Source organism: Haliaeetus albicilla, chromosome 14, assembly GCF_947461875.1.
Source record: "Haliaeetus albicilla chromosome 14, bHalAlb1.1, whole genome shotgun sequence".
Taxonomy (NCBI): Eukaryota; Metazoa; Chordata; class Aves; order Accipitriformes; family Accipitridae; genus Haliaeetus; species Haliaeetus albicilla.
In genome coordinates, this window is record NC_091496.1 from 4,366,972 (window position 1) to 4,382,017 (window position 15,046).

At 50.4% G+C, this 15,046-nt stretch overlaps 1 protein-coding gene across 8 annotated transcripts in view; it reads left to right on the forward strand.

Moving 5' to 3' along the window:
• Positions 1 to 15,046, forward strand: part of PFKFB3 (6-phosphofructo-2-kinase/fructose-2,6-biphosphatase 3) — a 44,252-nt gene that overhangs the window by 15,837 nt on the left and 13,369 nt on the right. For 3 of the 8 annotated variants that reach the window (XR_011327706.1, XM_069801550.1, XM_069801557.1), the window contains exons 1-6: positions 5,688 to 6,520; positions 11,652 to 11,777; positions 12,101 to 12,197; positions 12,712 to 12,778; positions 12,933 to 13,007; positions 13,317 to 13,373. Coding sequence is in view for 7 of the 8 variants with exons in the window: in XM_069801550.1 (XP_069657651.1) it covers positions 6,442 to 6,520; positions 11,652 to 11,777; positions 12,101 to 12,197; positions 12,712 to 12,778; positions 12,933 to 13,007; positions 13,317 to 13,373 (501 nt within the window). In the remaining variant the exon portion in view is untranslated. Of the gene's footprint in view, positions 1 to 5,687; positions 6,521 to 11,651; positions 11,778 to 12,100; positions 12,198 to 12,711; positions 12,779 to 12,932; positions 13,008 to 13,316; positions 13,374 to 15,046 lie in introns of those variants that run through there. The other 5 variants (XM_069801554.1, XM_069801551.1, XM_069801555.1 and 2 more) reach the window with 3 other exon arrangements.

The window sequence follows — 15,046 nt, forward strand, 5'->3', positions numbered from 1 at the left end:
TCAGGCAGAATTTACTGTCCCTGAAAATAGTTTCTGCATTGCACCGAGTGCAATGGCGACAGCACACAGGGGAGCTCAGAGCAGAGCGCTGAGCAAAAGCAAGCAGGTCCTCAAGCTTGAATCAGTTGAATGCAGCTGAAAAAGCACTTAAAGAAAACTATAGGGAGCCCTTTTTTTGCCAGTGGACAGTGAAATTATTTTTTTTTTTACTGCCTGGGCAGTACCCATCGTTGCAAGCGAGGTCATGTGCAGAACAGCTGATTTTTGCTGCTTCTTGCTTGAGTGTGGGAACAGCGGTCCTGTGCATTTCTGCAACCCCTTCGTGGCTTTTCCTGCCTTGTGGCTGCCAGGAAAGGCAATATCAGCTCTCGGCACGGTGTTCGACTGGGGCTGATACAGCAGGGATGAGCAATGCCTTGTGCTTCTGCAGGGATTTACCCGGCTCGGGCTCAGCACTTGTTTCTCAGCGTCGGAGACTGAACCCCTTTGAATTTTCCCTTTCTTTGCTCGCAGCTATTTTTAAGAAAAGCTGTAGCCAAAGGCATGCGTGCGGCAGCCCCGAGTGCTTGCTCTGCTGGTATTTCAGTGCTCGGCTGTTGTTAGCAACTAGCTGAATTTCTTACGAGGGGGGAAGGAAGACGTTGCATTAGCACATCATGTCCAGTTACAGTGTGCAATAGTCTCAGAACCTGGACAGCTTGTCCCCGGTCAGGGGAACGGGTGTTTGCACTGGTGGGTTGAAGGGAGGGATGGCTCAGGGCCAGCCCCAAACATGCAACGTTCCCTGCCTTGCCCTGATCCTGCACCCCGGGAAAGGGTTCAGCCCTCCCAGTTTCAGACCAGAGAGGTGTCAACTGGGAGCTCTCCTCTGATTTCAGGGTAGGGGACTGCGAGTCCCGTGCTGAGCAGCATCCCATCATCGCTGCAGGAAACCCTGCCTTGAAATAATATCGTGAAGAAACCATTTTCCCCCGATTTCTGTTCCTCTTTGGCCAGCAGCGGGGTTGATGCCGCAGGTTTGATGCCATTGAGGAGGAAAGGGAGCGTGTGATTGTGAGGGCAAGGCAGGGTGAAAGGCAAGAAATGAGGTAGGAAAAACCATCTCGTTAAAAGGACAGGTGAGAAAAAACTCTTTTCCATGGCAGAAACACCCCGATGTGTTACAGGGGCTGATGCGGGAGCTCGTCACGGTCCCCCGGGCAGCAGGGTGAGGGAGAGGGTGAGATGAGAAGAGGGAGCGGTGATATCCCGATGATATCGGCCCAGTTTGCACTTCGCTCCTCGTTTATTTATTCTTGTAACTGAAATACCTGCCGGGGGCAAGGGGGAAGGAGGCGACTGAAACGTGCAGACACAAAGGACAGTGAACTCCAGCTGCCTCTCCAAACCCAAACATATTTTATCAGCCTTTGCCAAACCCTCCCCACCATGAGCCTGACCCTCAGCAGCTTTTGCAAACTTCAAGTCCCTCCAAAGAAAGTGCCATCAGCAGCGAAAACAGCTCAGCATCCAGCGGGCGGGAGGAGGGGGCAACCACTTGGTTTCCTCCCTGACCTTTTTGAAAGCCCCCAATTCCTCTAATACATTGCAGACAATTTTCTGGGCTTCTCCAGAATCTCACTGATTTTTTAGGAAGTGCAAAGTCTGGCAGGTTTTGTTTTGTTTTTTTTTTTTTTTTTAAAATAAGTGTATAAATACCCCTCGGTCAGCCCAGAGGAATAATTTTCTCCGTTGCAAGAGCATGTCGTTAATGCACTAACAAGAATTTGGGCAGCTGCTGCCTGACTTTTGCAACCTCCCTCCCAGGGTAGGGAGAACTATTTGTGCCCATGTCCCAGGTTGGTAAACCGAGGCCGTGCTGGAAATTGCTGTGGGTCAAGCTGCCTCGCCGTTAACCAAGCACACGTATGGCTGCATCTATATGGTGATGTATGCACCGTCTCCAAATTTTAACCGGGCAAAGCGTTGCCGGGTGCAGGGTTGGACCGCACGACTTGGATCCCACCGGGCATCACGCACGCTGCACCCTGTCCCCTCCATGCCACATCCGAAGGAGACGGTCCGTGTTGCACCGAACGCAGGCATGAATGTGACTTGTCCTTTTCTTCCAAGTTTCCTTGGGGGGGGGGGGGGGGAAAGAAAAAGAAAAAAGAGGAGGATGAATCATGTCTTAGTCAGAGTTGGGGCTCGCCGGAGCAATCACTGCCGTTGCCTGCGTTTTGATGCTGGGGGAAGGGTGCCAGGGGAGGCTGGCTGGTGGTTCCTTGATACCGGTAGGTTCTTCCAAAGGGGATGAGAAATTTAGTCCAGGGTTGTGATTTTTGGGCCATATCCAGAGCCTAATTCCACTGGTCAGGGCAGGTTGCTAGGTCAGTTTCGTGAGAAATAAAAGAAGGACTTGAGGAGGTTTGGCTTTGGTGTTTTGGAGAAGTCCGCAGCCTGTAAACCCCGTCAGAGACGGGTTTCCCGTTCTCACAGAAACGGGGTTTTTCCACCCTTTTCTGCCAGACTCCCCTCTTTTGCGCTGCCCTCCCCTCTCCTATTCCTCTAGACCTGCTGCCTCCATCCCTCGGATGCTCGAGGTCATTTTTTCCCCCCATCTACCACCAGGACCTTCAGATTTCGAGCCCTGACGTTCCATTGATACCCCTGTCCCTCTACATTTATTAAATCCCCGCAGGTTGCTGCGACAGGGTAGGTAAGGCAGCACCTCTGGCGAACGGTGGGTGATTTATTCCTCCCTCCGCATCTTTCGTCACCCGGAGAAGCAGAGGACGTGGGACAGCATCGCTGGCCATCCCATGGGGGCTCTGGGCAAGCCGACGCACCTCTTACTGACATTTGGCCCCGTCGGTGACTTGGATTTCTCGAAAAATCGCTGAGCTAAGCACCCCGTGGGCTCCTTCCACAGCAGCTGTGAGCAACAGCTTATTTACCCGTCCCGGCTCTATTTATAGGGAGTTGTGCTTTTGCACAGCACGACTCGAGAGGGGAAAATAAATCCTCTCCGTGCACCTAGTGCCGTCCTGCCCGCCACCCTATCCCCGCGGTGAAAGCGCTTTATAAATAGTAACGATGCTTCTTCTTCCAGCTGACCTCGCTTGGAGCAGCTGGGTGCTCGTGCCTTTGAAAACCAGGCCATTTATTTAGGAGTTGAAGCTTTCCGCTCCAGTTATTTAGGAGTTTTTAAGCCAAGAATTACTAGGTGGATCTAATTTAAAGTGACTGTGATTTTAATTCAGGCGGGGTTTTGCTTTCGGGCTCCTTTCGATATTGTGGGGGTGGTGATTTTGGAAGCGGAGAAGAGCCATGGAAAGGAGAGCTGAGCGGCTGGAGGAAGGGGGATGCCCAAATTCCTTGTCCTGTAACATCACGTGAATTTTCTTCCTTCTTCTGACTTGAAGCTGGGAACCAAATTTTTGTTGCCTTCCATGGGAAAAAGTCTGGGATTTTGGAATAATAATAAAAAAAATCCTCCTGCCCTTTCCTGAGGATGGATTTTGTGTATGGTGGTCCAGGGAGTGAAGTTGGGTCTGACCCCCATCCCCACCTTTGCCAGCCAGACCGCTCGCTGCTCTCCCCCCCCGCCCCATCTTCCATCCCACATCCCAAATCTCTGGCTCTTCTCCAGCTCCCTCATAGTAGCTATTTTTTTTTTAATTTTTTTTTTTGCCTGTGAATATTTTTTTCCTGCGTAGGAGAGGGAACGATTGTGCTTTTTTTTTTTTTTACTCCATCCATCTTGGCTCCATGTAAGGCGACAGCCAAAAATATGTTCTTTCTAGATCTGTGATAAAAATATAAGGAGGAAAATGCCCTATATAATCAAAGAAAGCTGCTGAACGCTTGAAGTAAAAAGGCTCTTAAATGCTTTTAAGTATCCAAGATGCTACTTACGGGGCTTTAAATTTTCAAGCAAAATTTGCTTTATGAAACCCCATCGAAGCAGATGCTTCCACCTCTACAACTCTTCCCAGAGATGATCTATTTCCACGTTTCCCCACCATGGCACGTTCGTCACCCAGCAGCACCCAGTGCCAAGTGGGACCCTCCCCATCACCGGGGCTGGGGGGGGGGGGGGAGCACCTGCCCATTTGGGGCTTCGGCATCTCCGAAGCAGTTTTCCGGGTGGCCCCTGGATGATGTCCCCGACCCCCCTTGCGCTGCAAACGCCAACTGCTTTGGGTTGTTATTATTGCTGGGCTCCTGTTCCGCTGCTTAATTTAAGATGGAAAGGTGAGGGAAGCTGGCCACTGGGTTAAGAACAGTGATAATAGGGGTAATAAACTAATAGAGTAATGGAAATGATTAAATAATCAGAGGGATTAAGTAATAAAACATTTTAAAGAAGTAATAAGTATTAGAAATAGTAAATAATACAATAATGGGGTAAAATTAATAAACAGGAAAATATTGGAATAATAAAGAATTTCACTAAAAAAATATTAAAATGGCAAAACCAATAGAAATCATGAAAATAAAAAACAACAAATAACGAGACAATGGAAGTAACGAAAGCTGAAACAACAGAAAAAATCAATAACAAAAAGAATACAAAATTTAAAAAAAAAAATACAAAATTAAAAAGAAAAAACCCAAAACCCACCAACAGGCTAAAAATAAGAAAGGAACGTCACCGTGCCCATTGGAAAGCCAAGCTTCCCGGGGAGCATTCCCAGCTTTTTGGGGAGGGGGGTGTCACGAACAGCCCCCCCATCCCTCCTCCTTCCCCCCCCCGGTATCCGCCCGAGCGTTTTCCGCGTCCGCGGAGCGGGGCGGAGCGGAGGCGGAGCCGGGGCATCCCCGGCGGGGGGGGGACGGGGACGGGACCGGGGATGGAGGGGGGGGAGGCGGCCCCGCCATGTGCGACGTGAGCGACGTGCCGGAGCGCAGCCCCCGGCCCTCCGCAACCCCCCGGACCCCCCCGGGCCGCGACCGGTTCCCCCGGGCCCGGCAGCGAAGGGCGGGGAGAGGGGGGAGCTGCAAATGCCCCCCATGGCACCGCAGTTCAGCTCGGGTTTAGCTTTTTTTTTTTTTTTTCTTTATTGTGTTTTCTTCTATATTTTTTTTATTTTTTTTTCTTTAATTATTTTTTATTTTCTTTTTGTTTCTTTTTTTGTTATTTTTATCTTTACCATTTTTCCCACTTTTTTATCCTCTCCATCATTTCTACCACTTTTTTATCATCTCCATAATTTCTACCACTTTATCATTTTTACCACTTTTTTAAATCATTTCTATCATTTTTACCACTTTTTAAAATCATTCCTATCATTTTTACCACTTTTTTTAATCATTTTTACCGCTTTCACTATTTTTACTCTTTTTACCGTTTTACCTTTCACTATTTTTACTCTTTTTACCATTTTTACCGCTTTCACTATTTTCCCTCTTTTCACTATTTTCCCTCTTTTCACCTTTTTTCCTCTTTTCACCTTTCCCCCTCTTTTCACCTTTTTCCCTCTTTTCACCACTTTTCCTTTTTTCACCTTTTCCCCTCTTTTCACCACTTTTCCTTTTTTCACCTTTTCCCCTCTTTTCACCACTTTTCCTCTTTTTCCCTCTTTTCACCCTGTTTATCATCTCAGCTCCCTCATTTGTACCTTTTCATTCCCAACGCGTTCCACTTGATTCTTTCCACCTCGGGCCCCTCCCGCAGTCGTCCCCCCCCCCATCCCCGAGGCGCAGGCCCGAAGACACGGTGATGGTCGCTGGGCGTGTGTCCCCCCCCCTTCGGAGAACAAAGCCTCCCCGGCTCCTCCTTTGTCCCCGCTGCAGTGCGGGGGGCCGGCGGCAGGCGGCAGCGTGGGCCGAGCCCCGACAACCCCCCCCTTGGTCTCTCCGCCCTCTTCCTCCTCCTCCTCCTCCTCCTCCTCCGCCCGGCCTGCCCGGCTAGAAATAGGCGGCCGCCGCCGCTGCCGGCTCATTGCGAGCGGAGCGGAGGAAAAGCAGCAGCCGTAGGGTCAGCCCTTCCCCGGCTGCCTAGCGTTGGGATTTTCCTCCTTTTTCAAATTATTTTTGCAAATTCAAAGGGAAAAAAATTTTTTTTTAAAGTATTTTTTTAATTTTTTTTTTTTTTTTCTGCATCCTGATTTACAGCAAAATTACCGGCAGGACTCGCTCTCTCCGAGCAGGCAGCGGCGGTATTTGTGCCGTTCCTGCCGGCTTTGTGCCCTGAAGCCCCGTCCCTCCTCTTCCTCCTCCTCCTCCTCCTCCCCCTCCTCCGCCGTAAAGCCTTAACGCGCCTCCGAGAAGCATCCGAAAGCGCCGCAGCCGCTTTGCCCTAAACCACCCCCCGAAGCGACGACCGCAACAAACCCCGCTTTATTTTTTTATTACTTTTTTTTTTTCCCCTCCTTCCTCCTCTTTTCTTCTCCTCCCTCCCTCCCCCGCAAACGCCCCAAGGTGGACGCGGAGCGCAAAAAGACCTTTGTTTTAAAAATGCCCATGGAGCTGACGCAAAGCCGCATCCAGAAGATTTGGCTTCCCAATGACAACCGCCCGGCACTGCCCCGCCGCTGTGAGTACGGGCACCGCAGCATCCCCGCGGGGTGGGCTGGGGTGGGAAACAGCCCCCCTTCTCCCTGAGTGTGCGTGGGGACTCCGCAACACCCTTTTCCCCAAATATCCATGCAGCATTCCTTGTTCCCCCCCCCCCCCTTCCTCCGCCTTTGCCTCCTCCAGCATCATTCCCGTGTCCGCATCCCACCCGCTGCCATCCCGTGACTCGCTTCCACCCGTGGGAGCCGGAGGAAGGTGCAACCATCACATGGCAGCTTCCCGGTGCTCTCAGAGGAGCTGGGACACGCGTGGCCCAATTTCCAGCCCCCCCCCCCCCCCCCCCCCGCCGCCACCTCCAGCCCTGGGATTAAAAGGGAATCTAAGCTCAACACCCAGGTACCAGCTCAGCTGGGATTTCCAGGGTGTCTGGTACTTGGCTCTGAGATTTATTAGTGATTTATTAAATTTTTTTTTGGGTGGGGGCAGCAGATTAGGATTAGGGCAGTGGATTTGGGGGAAAAAAACCACCAGGTTTTTGCACTTTACCACTTTACCCCTGTGCTGTGCTTGGGATGAGATAGGAGGCAGGTGGAGGGGAGGGCAAAAATTAATGCTGAAACTTCTGCAGTGGCTTCCCTTCTTTTCAAAGCTCAGAAAGCATCCCGAGTGTTTAAAACCAACCTCTGCGCTTAAAAAAAAAAAACCAACCAAAAAAAAAACCGCTTGGGTCATCCCGGTGTTACTATAAAACAAATCATGAATCATAATACAATACTAAAGCTCGAGAGACAGCTCTTTTAACTCGCCCAACAGCTAAACTGACAACCTGCCAGTTGTGCAACTCCGCGTAACTCTAAATAAGCGTCGCAGGAATCCGCAGATCCGGGGCTGTGGAAAGCCAGGACGGAGGAGGTGGCACTTCGCAGCCTGGCAAAGGATGGAAGTGGCTTGGGCAGTTGGGTGAATCAGTCTTTCCGATGCTTTTCTTGAGCAGGCGTTTTTAGAGTCGCTTTGGATGTTGATTTCCCTTGGCCGGAAAGTTCCCCCGTTTAAAAAATAATAATAAAAAAATATCCTATGGATTTGCCACGTGTTGTTGCCCCATGGCTATGGGTCAGGCATGCGGCGAGGGATGTCTGAGCCCTACAGCAGATGTCTGCACATGCAGCCTGCGCTTGGCAAGGGCAGTTCTGCAGCAGAAGCTGCTGAGGAAATGGCTTTCAGCAACAGGCTGAACATCTGGGTTGCCATGGGGCTTTGCTTTTAGCAGGGTAAAATGTCTCCTGGCTTAATGCTTTGCAGATGTATCTGTTCGGTTTGATTTTTCTCAAGGGCCGACACCTTTGAAAGAAATCCCTCGTGTACGCGGAGCCTCCCTGTGTCTTTTGCTGCTTTAGTCAACTGGTTTCTCAGAGGAGAGAATTCCCTCCTTGGCAGAGTAGAAAACTAACATACTGTAATATATTAAGGCACCGAGGGGCTCATTAATACCGTGATGTGGCTTCTAATTATTTTCTCTCGGGGTGGGAACGAGCCATGCTGGGCAACCGCTCACTGCGCTCTATGAGAAGAGCGTTATTGGTCTTTTTTAGGTCTTTTTTTTTTTTCTTTAAACCCAAGGTGCCTATTTTAAACTCGAGGTGCTATTAATTCCTCGGTAGCAACAAAGAGCAGAGCCACAAAGCCGGGTGGGAAGGGAGGTATGAGAGAGACACGAGGCCGATGCGGTCCCCGGAGGGGAGGAGGGAGCGGGAGCATCCCTGGGAGCATCCTCGGAAAGCTCCCGCCCGGCCGCTCCTCGCCTGTGAAATAATTAGTCCGATTGTCCGCTTCCCTGTCCACTGGAATGGATGCGAAGTGATGCCTTCATCTGGCCTTTTGACGGCGATCCATTAAATTGCTGTCAAGCTGCACGTCTCTCACGTAGGGGCTGGGAAAGTCAAGTCGTCGCAGGCGGCTGGATGGGCAGAGCCAGGCGAGGGGAGGGGGCTCCGGTGGGGGATGCTGGAAGAGGAAAGGGGCTGCCGCTGCTTTTCTTTCCTCCCATCGCTCTGGCTCGGCGGACGAGGGGATGGGGAAAATAAAGCCCAATAGAACCACAGCTGGCGCGTCAGCAGGGCGATATCAGTTGCGCGCGCGTGAGCGGCGCAGAAACGCGTGCTCGGAGCATCCGCGAAGGCGTCGGGCAATTGCAATGGGAAGAAGCTGGAAAAGGGGAACGTAGGGCTAACGTGGAACGCATGGCGTGGGCTCGGGGGAGGCGCAGGGGAACGCTTCTTATGAGGAGACAGTAAAAATGCCTGAAATGGGGAGGTAGCTATTTTATCGAACCTTTTATAGAAGCAAATTTCCTTCCTTTTTTTTTTTTTTTTTCTCTTCCTTTCACTCCGGTGAAGCATGAGAGCGCACTGACACCAGCTTTCTAGCAGATAGAAGGCACAAGTGACGAGCTACTTCTCAATATCCCGATTGAGCTTTTCAAAAGTCATCCCTGACCTTGACTTACCTGGATAGATGTCGATAACGAGTAATAAATATGCATTGAAATCCCTGATAGCTTTCCAGCAGTGGTGAAAGGAAATGATGAATTAGGTCTTTGTGAAGCACCGGGAGCAAAACACTGGTTTCTGTTACAACCCTGATGCAAAGTTTCCCGGAGGCTTTTGTGATTTAGCTGGGTTTGGGCTCAGGTTCCTGATAAAAAGCTGCACGCTTCATGCCTGGGTGTTTTGGGAGGTGCTTCCCAGGTCTGTAAAACAGATGCTTTTTCATGGTCCAAGGGGAACCTGGATCTTTCCTTTGGCAGCAAACTGAATTGGGGGGGAGATTCCTCAAATACAGGTGTTTAACTCCCGCAACACCTTTTCGTCCCAAATCCTCTTGGCTCTGCTCTTTGAGATCCTTTGTCCGCTGGCAGGTAGGGAAAGGAGGAGTTTCTTTATTCAGGTATTATTCTCCCCCCCTCCCTTTATCTAATAAGTGGTTGGGTTTTGTGCAAAACAAGACTTGTACCTGTAGGTTGGTTAAGGATGTGAGACTGTTAAAGAGGAAAAAAATATTTTTTCTGGATACTTTGCACAGCTCCCTTGGTACATCAGCACGCAAAATCGGCGCTTGCTACTGAAACCAGTGGAAGCTGGCCTGGGCTTTTGAAACGCGGCACCGGGGATGCAGGTCACACAAAGGGAGCGAGTATGAGGGCAGCTCCAGCCTGAGGAATGTGGAATATTTAGGAAAAAAAAAAAAAAAAAAAAGAAAACCTCTTTTAAGATGGTTTTCTCATCTCTTGCCTGCTGAGTCTGCTTTGGCAAGATGGGTAGCTCTTCTCTGCCCTTCTGGGTACCAGCGCCGTAACTCTTCCTTGTGGCTTTAATTTGGTTCCTTTAGCTGCTGGATTATTATCTTTTTTCTCAGAAGGGGAGGGAAATCCCACGTGCTCTGCATGCTCTCTGAATACCTCTCACTCTGTTTGCCTTTCCCAGATCTCCACTGAGAAAACTCTACCCCAACCCACCTCCCCGGTCTCCATCCCCGGGGAACCTCTCGCATCCCCAAAATCTGCTCTGCCCACCTGCGGGTAGCTGGGACAGGCAGAGCTCTCCACCCAGACCGTAATTAAGCTGCGTTTTTATGGCTCTGCCACCAGCCACTCACTCCCTGCATTCCTTTCCCATGAGGTCTCCAGGCTCACCAGACAGATTGAAGGGTGGGTGAGAAAATCCCCCGGAGGGTCTCGCCTATCCTGCCTTCGCCGGGAGGGCTCTTGGTGTGTCATGCCTGCATGAAAGGCGGCTGGCTAATCCAAATTCCATTAGGCATCGTTAAGATCTTCCTTGCCTTTATTTAAAGGGCTTGGCTTTGTGCCTTGGCCTTTTCGGGTGTGCAGCACCATGTGAGAAGGAATTCTACAGGGCAAACCCTGGAGAGGAGCAGGGATGCTGCCGCGGGAGAGGGATGCTGCCGCGTTATGTGGTCCACGGGGCGTGCGATCCACGTAGTCCAGACGCATCCCGTCGTGCTGGGACCAGGCTGCGGAAGACTAAAAAAATTCCCAAACTGCATTCCCACTCCTGCAACCTCAGCAATTTCCTCCAAACTGAACCAGGAATTTACTTTCTAAAGGATTTATGGGGGGAAGAAGTGATTCACCTGGGCAGCCCCGTAGCTGATTTGTCTGCATTTTGGCCATGCTGTTAAGGTGAATTGGAGAGGAGTTTCTCTTCATTTGCCAAGTCATCACAAAGTAATGCCTTTGGATTTATTTCCAGCCGTTTGACATGGACCCTCTTTACAACAACAACAAAGCCAGCTTAAAACAGGTTTATGAGGAAAAAGGAATAAGTCACTTAACTGCTTTTAAATGTCAGTTGTTCTGTAGTCCTCATGCCCTGCTTGTCTTCAGAAAAACCAGTTAGTTGGTTGCGTTTGCATGTGTATCAGCTAAAAAAGCTAGCAAAAGTTTTTGGAAGGTGATCTCTGTGGGTGAAGATCTTGGTGCAGACCTGGGATTTCAGCACAGCGGCTGTGTCTGAAGTGTGCTGCTGCGGGGACTGGACCAAAGCCCTTGGCCATTCTCTAGTTTTTCACAGAATTGGCTGAACTGTGGGAATGGGACACTGTATTTGCCTTGATTTCCCCCCCCCCCCCCCTCAAATGGGGAAACTGAGACACAGAGGTCCTGCAGGGATCCTGGGGCAACTGCTGGTTCTTTGCCCACTTTGCAGCCGTCAGGATGTTCTCCTTGCCGTAGCTGTCAGGCTGTGACTCCAGTCTCCCGGTTTGGGTGGCACCAGGGTGAATTTGGGTCAGCATGGCTTAGCTGGGGCAGTTGTGTCTCACCGATGGGCAGCCATGGAGCCGGCTGCCATGCCCCCTGCTCCAATGTATGCTCGTTCAGCAGATCCCATTGCAAAAATGAGTCACTGGATTCACCTGCTCACAGTTTTGGTTTTCCAGGGTCAAGAGAGGGATGCATAGGAGATACTGCAGAGATGATGATGGTGAATAAGGAGCAGAGGCTTTGGGTTTTCTCTTGCTGCTGAAGGACTTGGGGGAAGGCTGGGTGAAGAGCAAGTGCCTTGTAGGGTTGATGCAAGATGAGCTGGAGAATTCGTGGCAGCTCATGTTGTTCTTTCTCCTCCTTCTCGTAGCCTGTGGGCCGCAGCTTGCCAATTCCCCCACCGTGATAGTGATGGTTGGCCTCCCAGCCCGCGGGAAGACCTACATCTCCAAGAAGCTGACTCGCTACCTCAACTGGATTGGTGTTCCAACAAAAGGTGAGGCTTTCACTGGCTGCCTGGGGAAAGCATGAGGTCTGGTCCTTGGGAGTTGCTCCAGGAGCTCAGTGCCTTGGGGGGTGGGAGATAATGGGGGATCTTTCCAAGATCCCATGGGCCAAATATCCATGTCCTCCCATTGCTTCTGCTGCAGCCCGTGTTCTCTTTGACTTTGAAGGCCAAGCGATGTCCCTGAGCCTTTTCCTCTAAAGATGTCACTTCTTGGCCCATTGCTAGAAAGCGTTATCTGCAGAAACTGCACGGCCGAGTCGAGCTGTGCTGACACCCACTCCTGGTTTTGATGGTCTTTGCCTTTCCCACAGTTTTCAACGTGGGAGAGTATCGCCGTGAAGCGGTGAAGCATTATAGCTCCTATGACTTCTTCCGCCCCGACAACGAGGAGGCCATGAAAGTCAGGAGGTAAGTGTGGGCACCGTGTCCATGCTCGCACTGGGGTCCCAAATGGGTGGCGAAGCCCGTGGCTGGCAGCATGGTTACCCAGCTTGTTTGGGGGGGTGATGAACAGAAAAACTGGGCTCTAGCTTGAGTTTTCCCTGCTTGTCCAAGGAGTGCCTCACTTGGGTGCCAAAAGCTGAAAAGCTGTATGGGCTTAGTAGCTTCAGGGTCGCCAACGCATCCTCCATCAGCGGTGCCCTAAATTCATCTTCAGGCTCAGCAACATAGGGTATGAGGTCTGCCATGAGGCTTGACCATTGCTTCTTCATCTACCATTGCCTCTGCTGTGAAGACCAGCACGCTGCTCGACACACGTGGCTCTTGTGGGTTTTTTTGTGTCTTTCCTAAACGTCCCTGGGAGAGGGGGGAGGTGGTGAGGAGGAGCCGCAAAGCCTGCCTGCCTTTGTGGAGGTCTGTGCGCTGGCTGCTGCGAGCATCTCGGGACATCAGGACCATGGGTGTCTCGCCTCTTTTGCAGGCAATGTGCCCTGGCTGCCTTGAGGGATGTCAAGCTGTACCTGACGGAGGAGGCTGGCCAGATTGCGGTAAGCTCAGAGTTGTGCTCCACGGGGTTTGGCAGCAGTCCTGGTCCCGAAGGCGCTGTGCCCTGTGCAGTTTGCTCCGTGGTTCCTTCTCTCAGCAAGGGCTCAGTGGGAAACCAGGCACTCCTGGTTCTAATCGAAATCATTGCTTTTAAAGGTATTTGATGCCACCAATACCACGCGGGAGAGGAGAGGGATGATCCTAAACTTTGCCAAAGAAAATGGGTTCAAGGTTGGTACCATCGGGCTGCTGCCTGTATTGCATATAGTCCATGTTAATGTACTGTTGGCGTATCTTCTTTCACTAACGTGTTGTCCTCATGATGCTCCTGTGTAAGGGAGATTTCACTGCTGGGTTTGATTAAAAATGTGAACCTCTTCCGTCATTCCCAGTACCGAGCCCTGGAGAAGGAAAAGATGGGAGTGGGGCAGAGGGAGAGCTCTCTGGTCAAGCAGGGAGGAGGTTGGGTTGAGCAAGGAGCTGGTTGAATGTTACAAACCTTTTTGGTGGCTTTCAGTTGAGCTCTGCTTTGCTTCGCAGGTGTTCTTCATTGAATCTGTCTGCAATGATCCCACGGTAGTTGCCAGCAATGTTATGGTAAGCATGGAAGTGTCTTGCTTTTGTTTTCCCTTGTGCAGGATTTCCCACTTGCACCCAGCCGGTTTCTTGTCTGAACATCTTGCCAGAGTTGGTTGAGGATTAGGAGGTTTTTATCTTTTTATGATCTATTTGCCCTGGAATGAGAAAGGAGCTTTTGTCTCCCAGGACCCAAGGCCACCTGGAAGTAATGAAAATAAAAGTTGTTGCAGCCTTTCCCCAGTTCCCTTCCATGCTGTCTGCATTTCTGTTGACGTCTAACTTGATATCAAGGACAGAAATGTATTCAGGATGCTTTGGTGACCTCCATCAAAGTCCCACTTTTTGGAAGTGGTGGATGTGGTTAGAGGTTTAAATCCCATCAGAGAGCAGTCAGACTTGGTGTATTTGGCCGCATGCAGCTTCCCAAAATCTACTGGGATCTGCTTTGAGAAGAATAACAGCTCAGCTGAGAGGTTTCTTGCCACTAGCTGAAGTCTGGGCTGGGAGAGGAGCGTAAAACATTGCTTCCCAGCTCCTTTGGGAGCTGCTGGATCTTTGATTTCCCACCACCACCACCAGAACTCCTTTGTCCATTAGGCTTGGCTAGGGCAGGTAGACGTTAATTGGCCTACCTAGGCACGATTAACTTGAATGAAGTGTCCTTTCCTCCACTGGACTCTGCTCCAGCTTTATCTCCAGTTGTACATCTGAACTTTGCGAGCCATTTTAAGGTGTCTGGGAATGCATCGGAGGACACCCAAAGTCTGTGAGAAGGGTTTTGTTCTGCCCCTGGGGTGGGCTCCACAAAGTGTGCTGGGGTTGGGGCTAGAGCGTGGCTTTTGCTCCTGCTGGGAGCTGGTGTCCTGTGGCCAGTGACCAGCTTTTTGGGAGGTTGCACACAGCCTTTTCCATGATGCTAATAAAATGCTCAGTTTGCTTCATCTTTTTTTTTTCTTCCCTTTTTTTTTCTTTGCACCACCCTGAAGCTGGATTTTTTTGGAGGATTTAGTTCCTTTCTTTGGAAACTAATGATTGAAGGGAGAGAAAAATGAATTACTAGCTGAGCGTAGGTTTTTGCTCTGCGAGGTGCTGCGGATGAATGGTGCTCTTAGTGCTGGGATCAGCGCGGAAAATACGCTGCAGGGCTGGGGTGCTGCCGCGTGTCGCTCGGTTGTGTTATCCTGTTGATTTCAGGATTGCTTGTGAACTTACTAATGTGTAATGCTGCTGCTGAAACCCAAATCTTCAGGAAAAATAGCCTGTTAGAGTAGTTCAGGCAAAGCTTAGTCCATGAGAGTTCTGGATATTCACATCGCCTGTTTCTAGCATCTTGCAGCCCAGTAGCTTGTAGCAAATAATGCACAGAGAGGGGTTGAAAGTTGTTATCCTGCTATCTCAGATGGTGGACAGCCAGGTTGACCCCTAACTCCTGGGAACTTTATTCACTCAAAAGGCCCAGGATAAGCATCTTGTCTAAGCGCATGCACTTTCCATTCTCAGCTTGAATTGCTTAAACCTGATCCTTTTCTTTAGCCATAAGAAAGCTCAGTTTCCCCACTGTATTGGGTGGTGGGATGCTACCCCAACTCTTGAGAGAACTTGAGTGGACTGATATGTATCTATACCAGTCATGCAATGGTTTATACCTGATTTTCTCACCTTGTGCTTAGTTTTGGGTCTAGTTTGCTTCT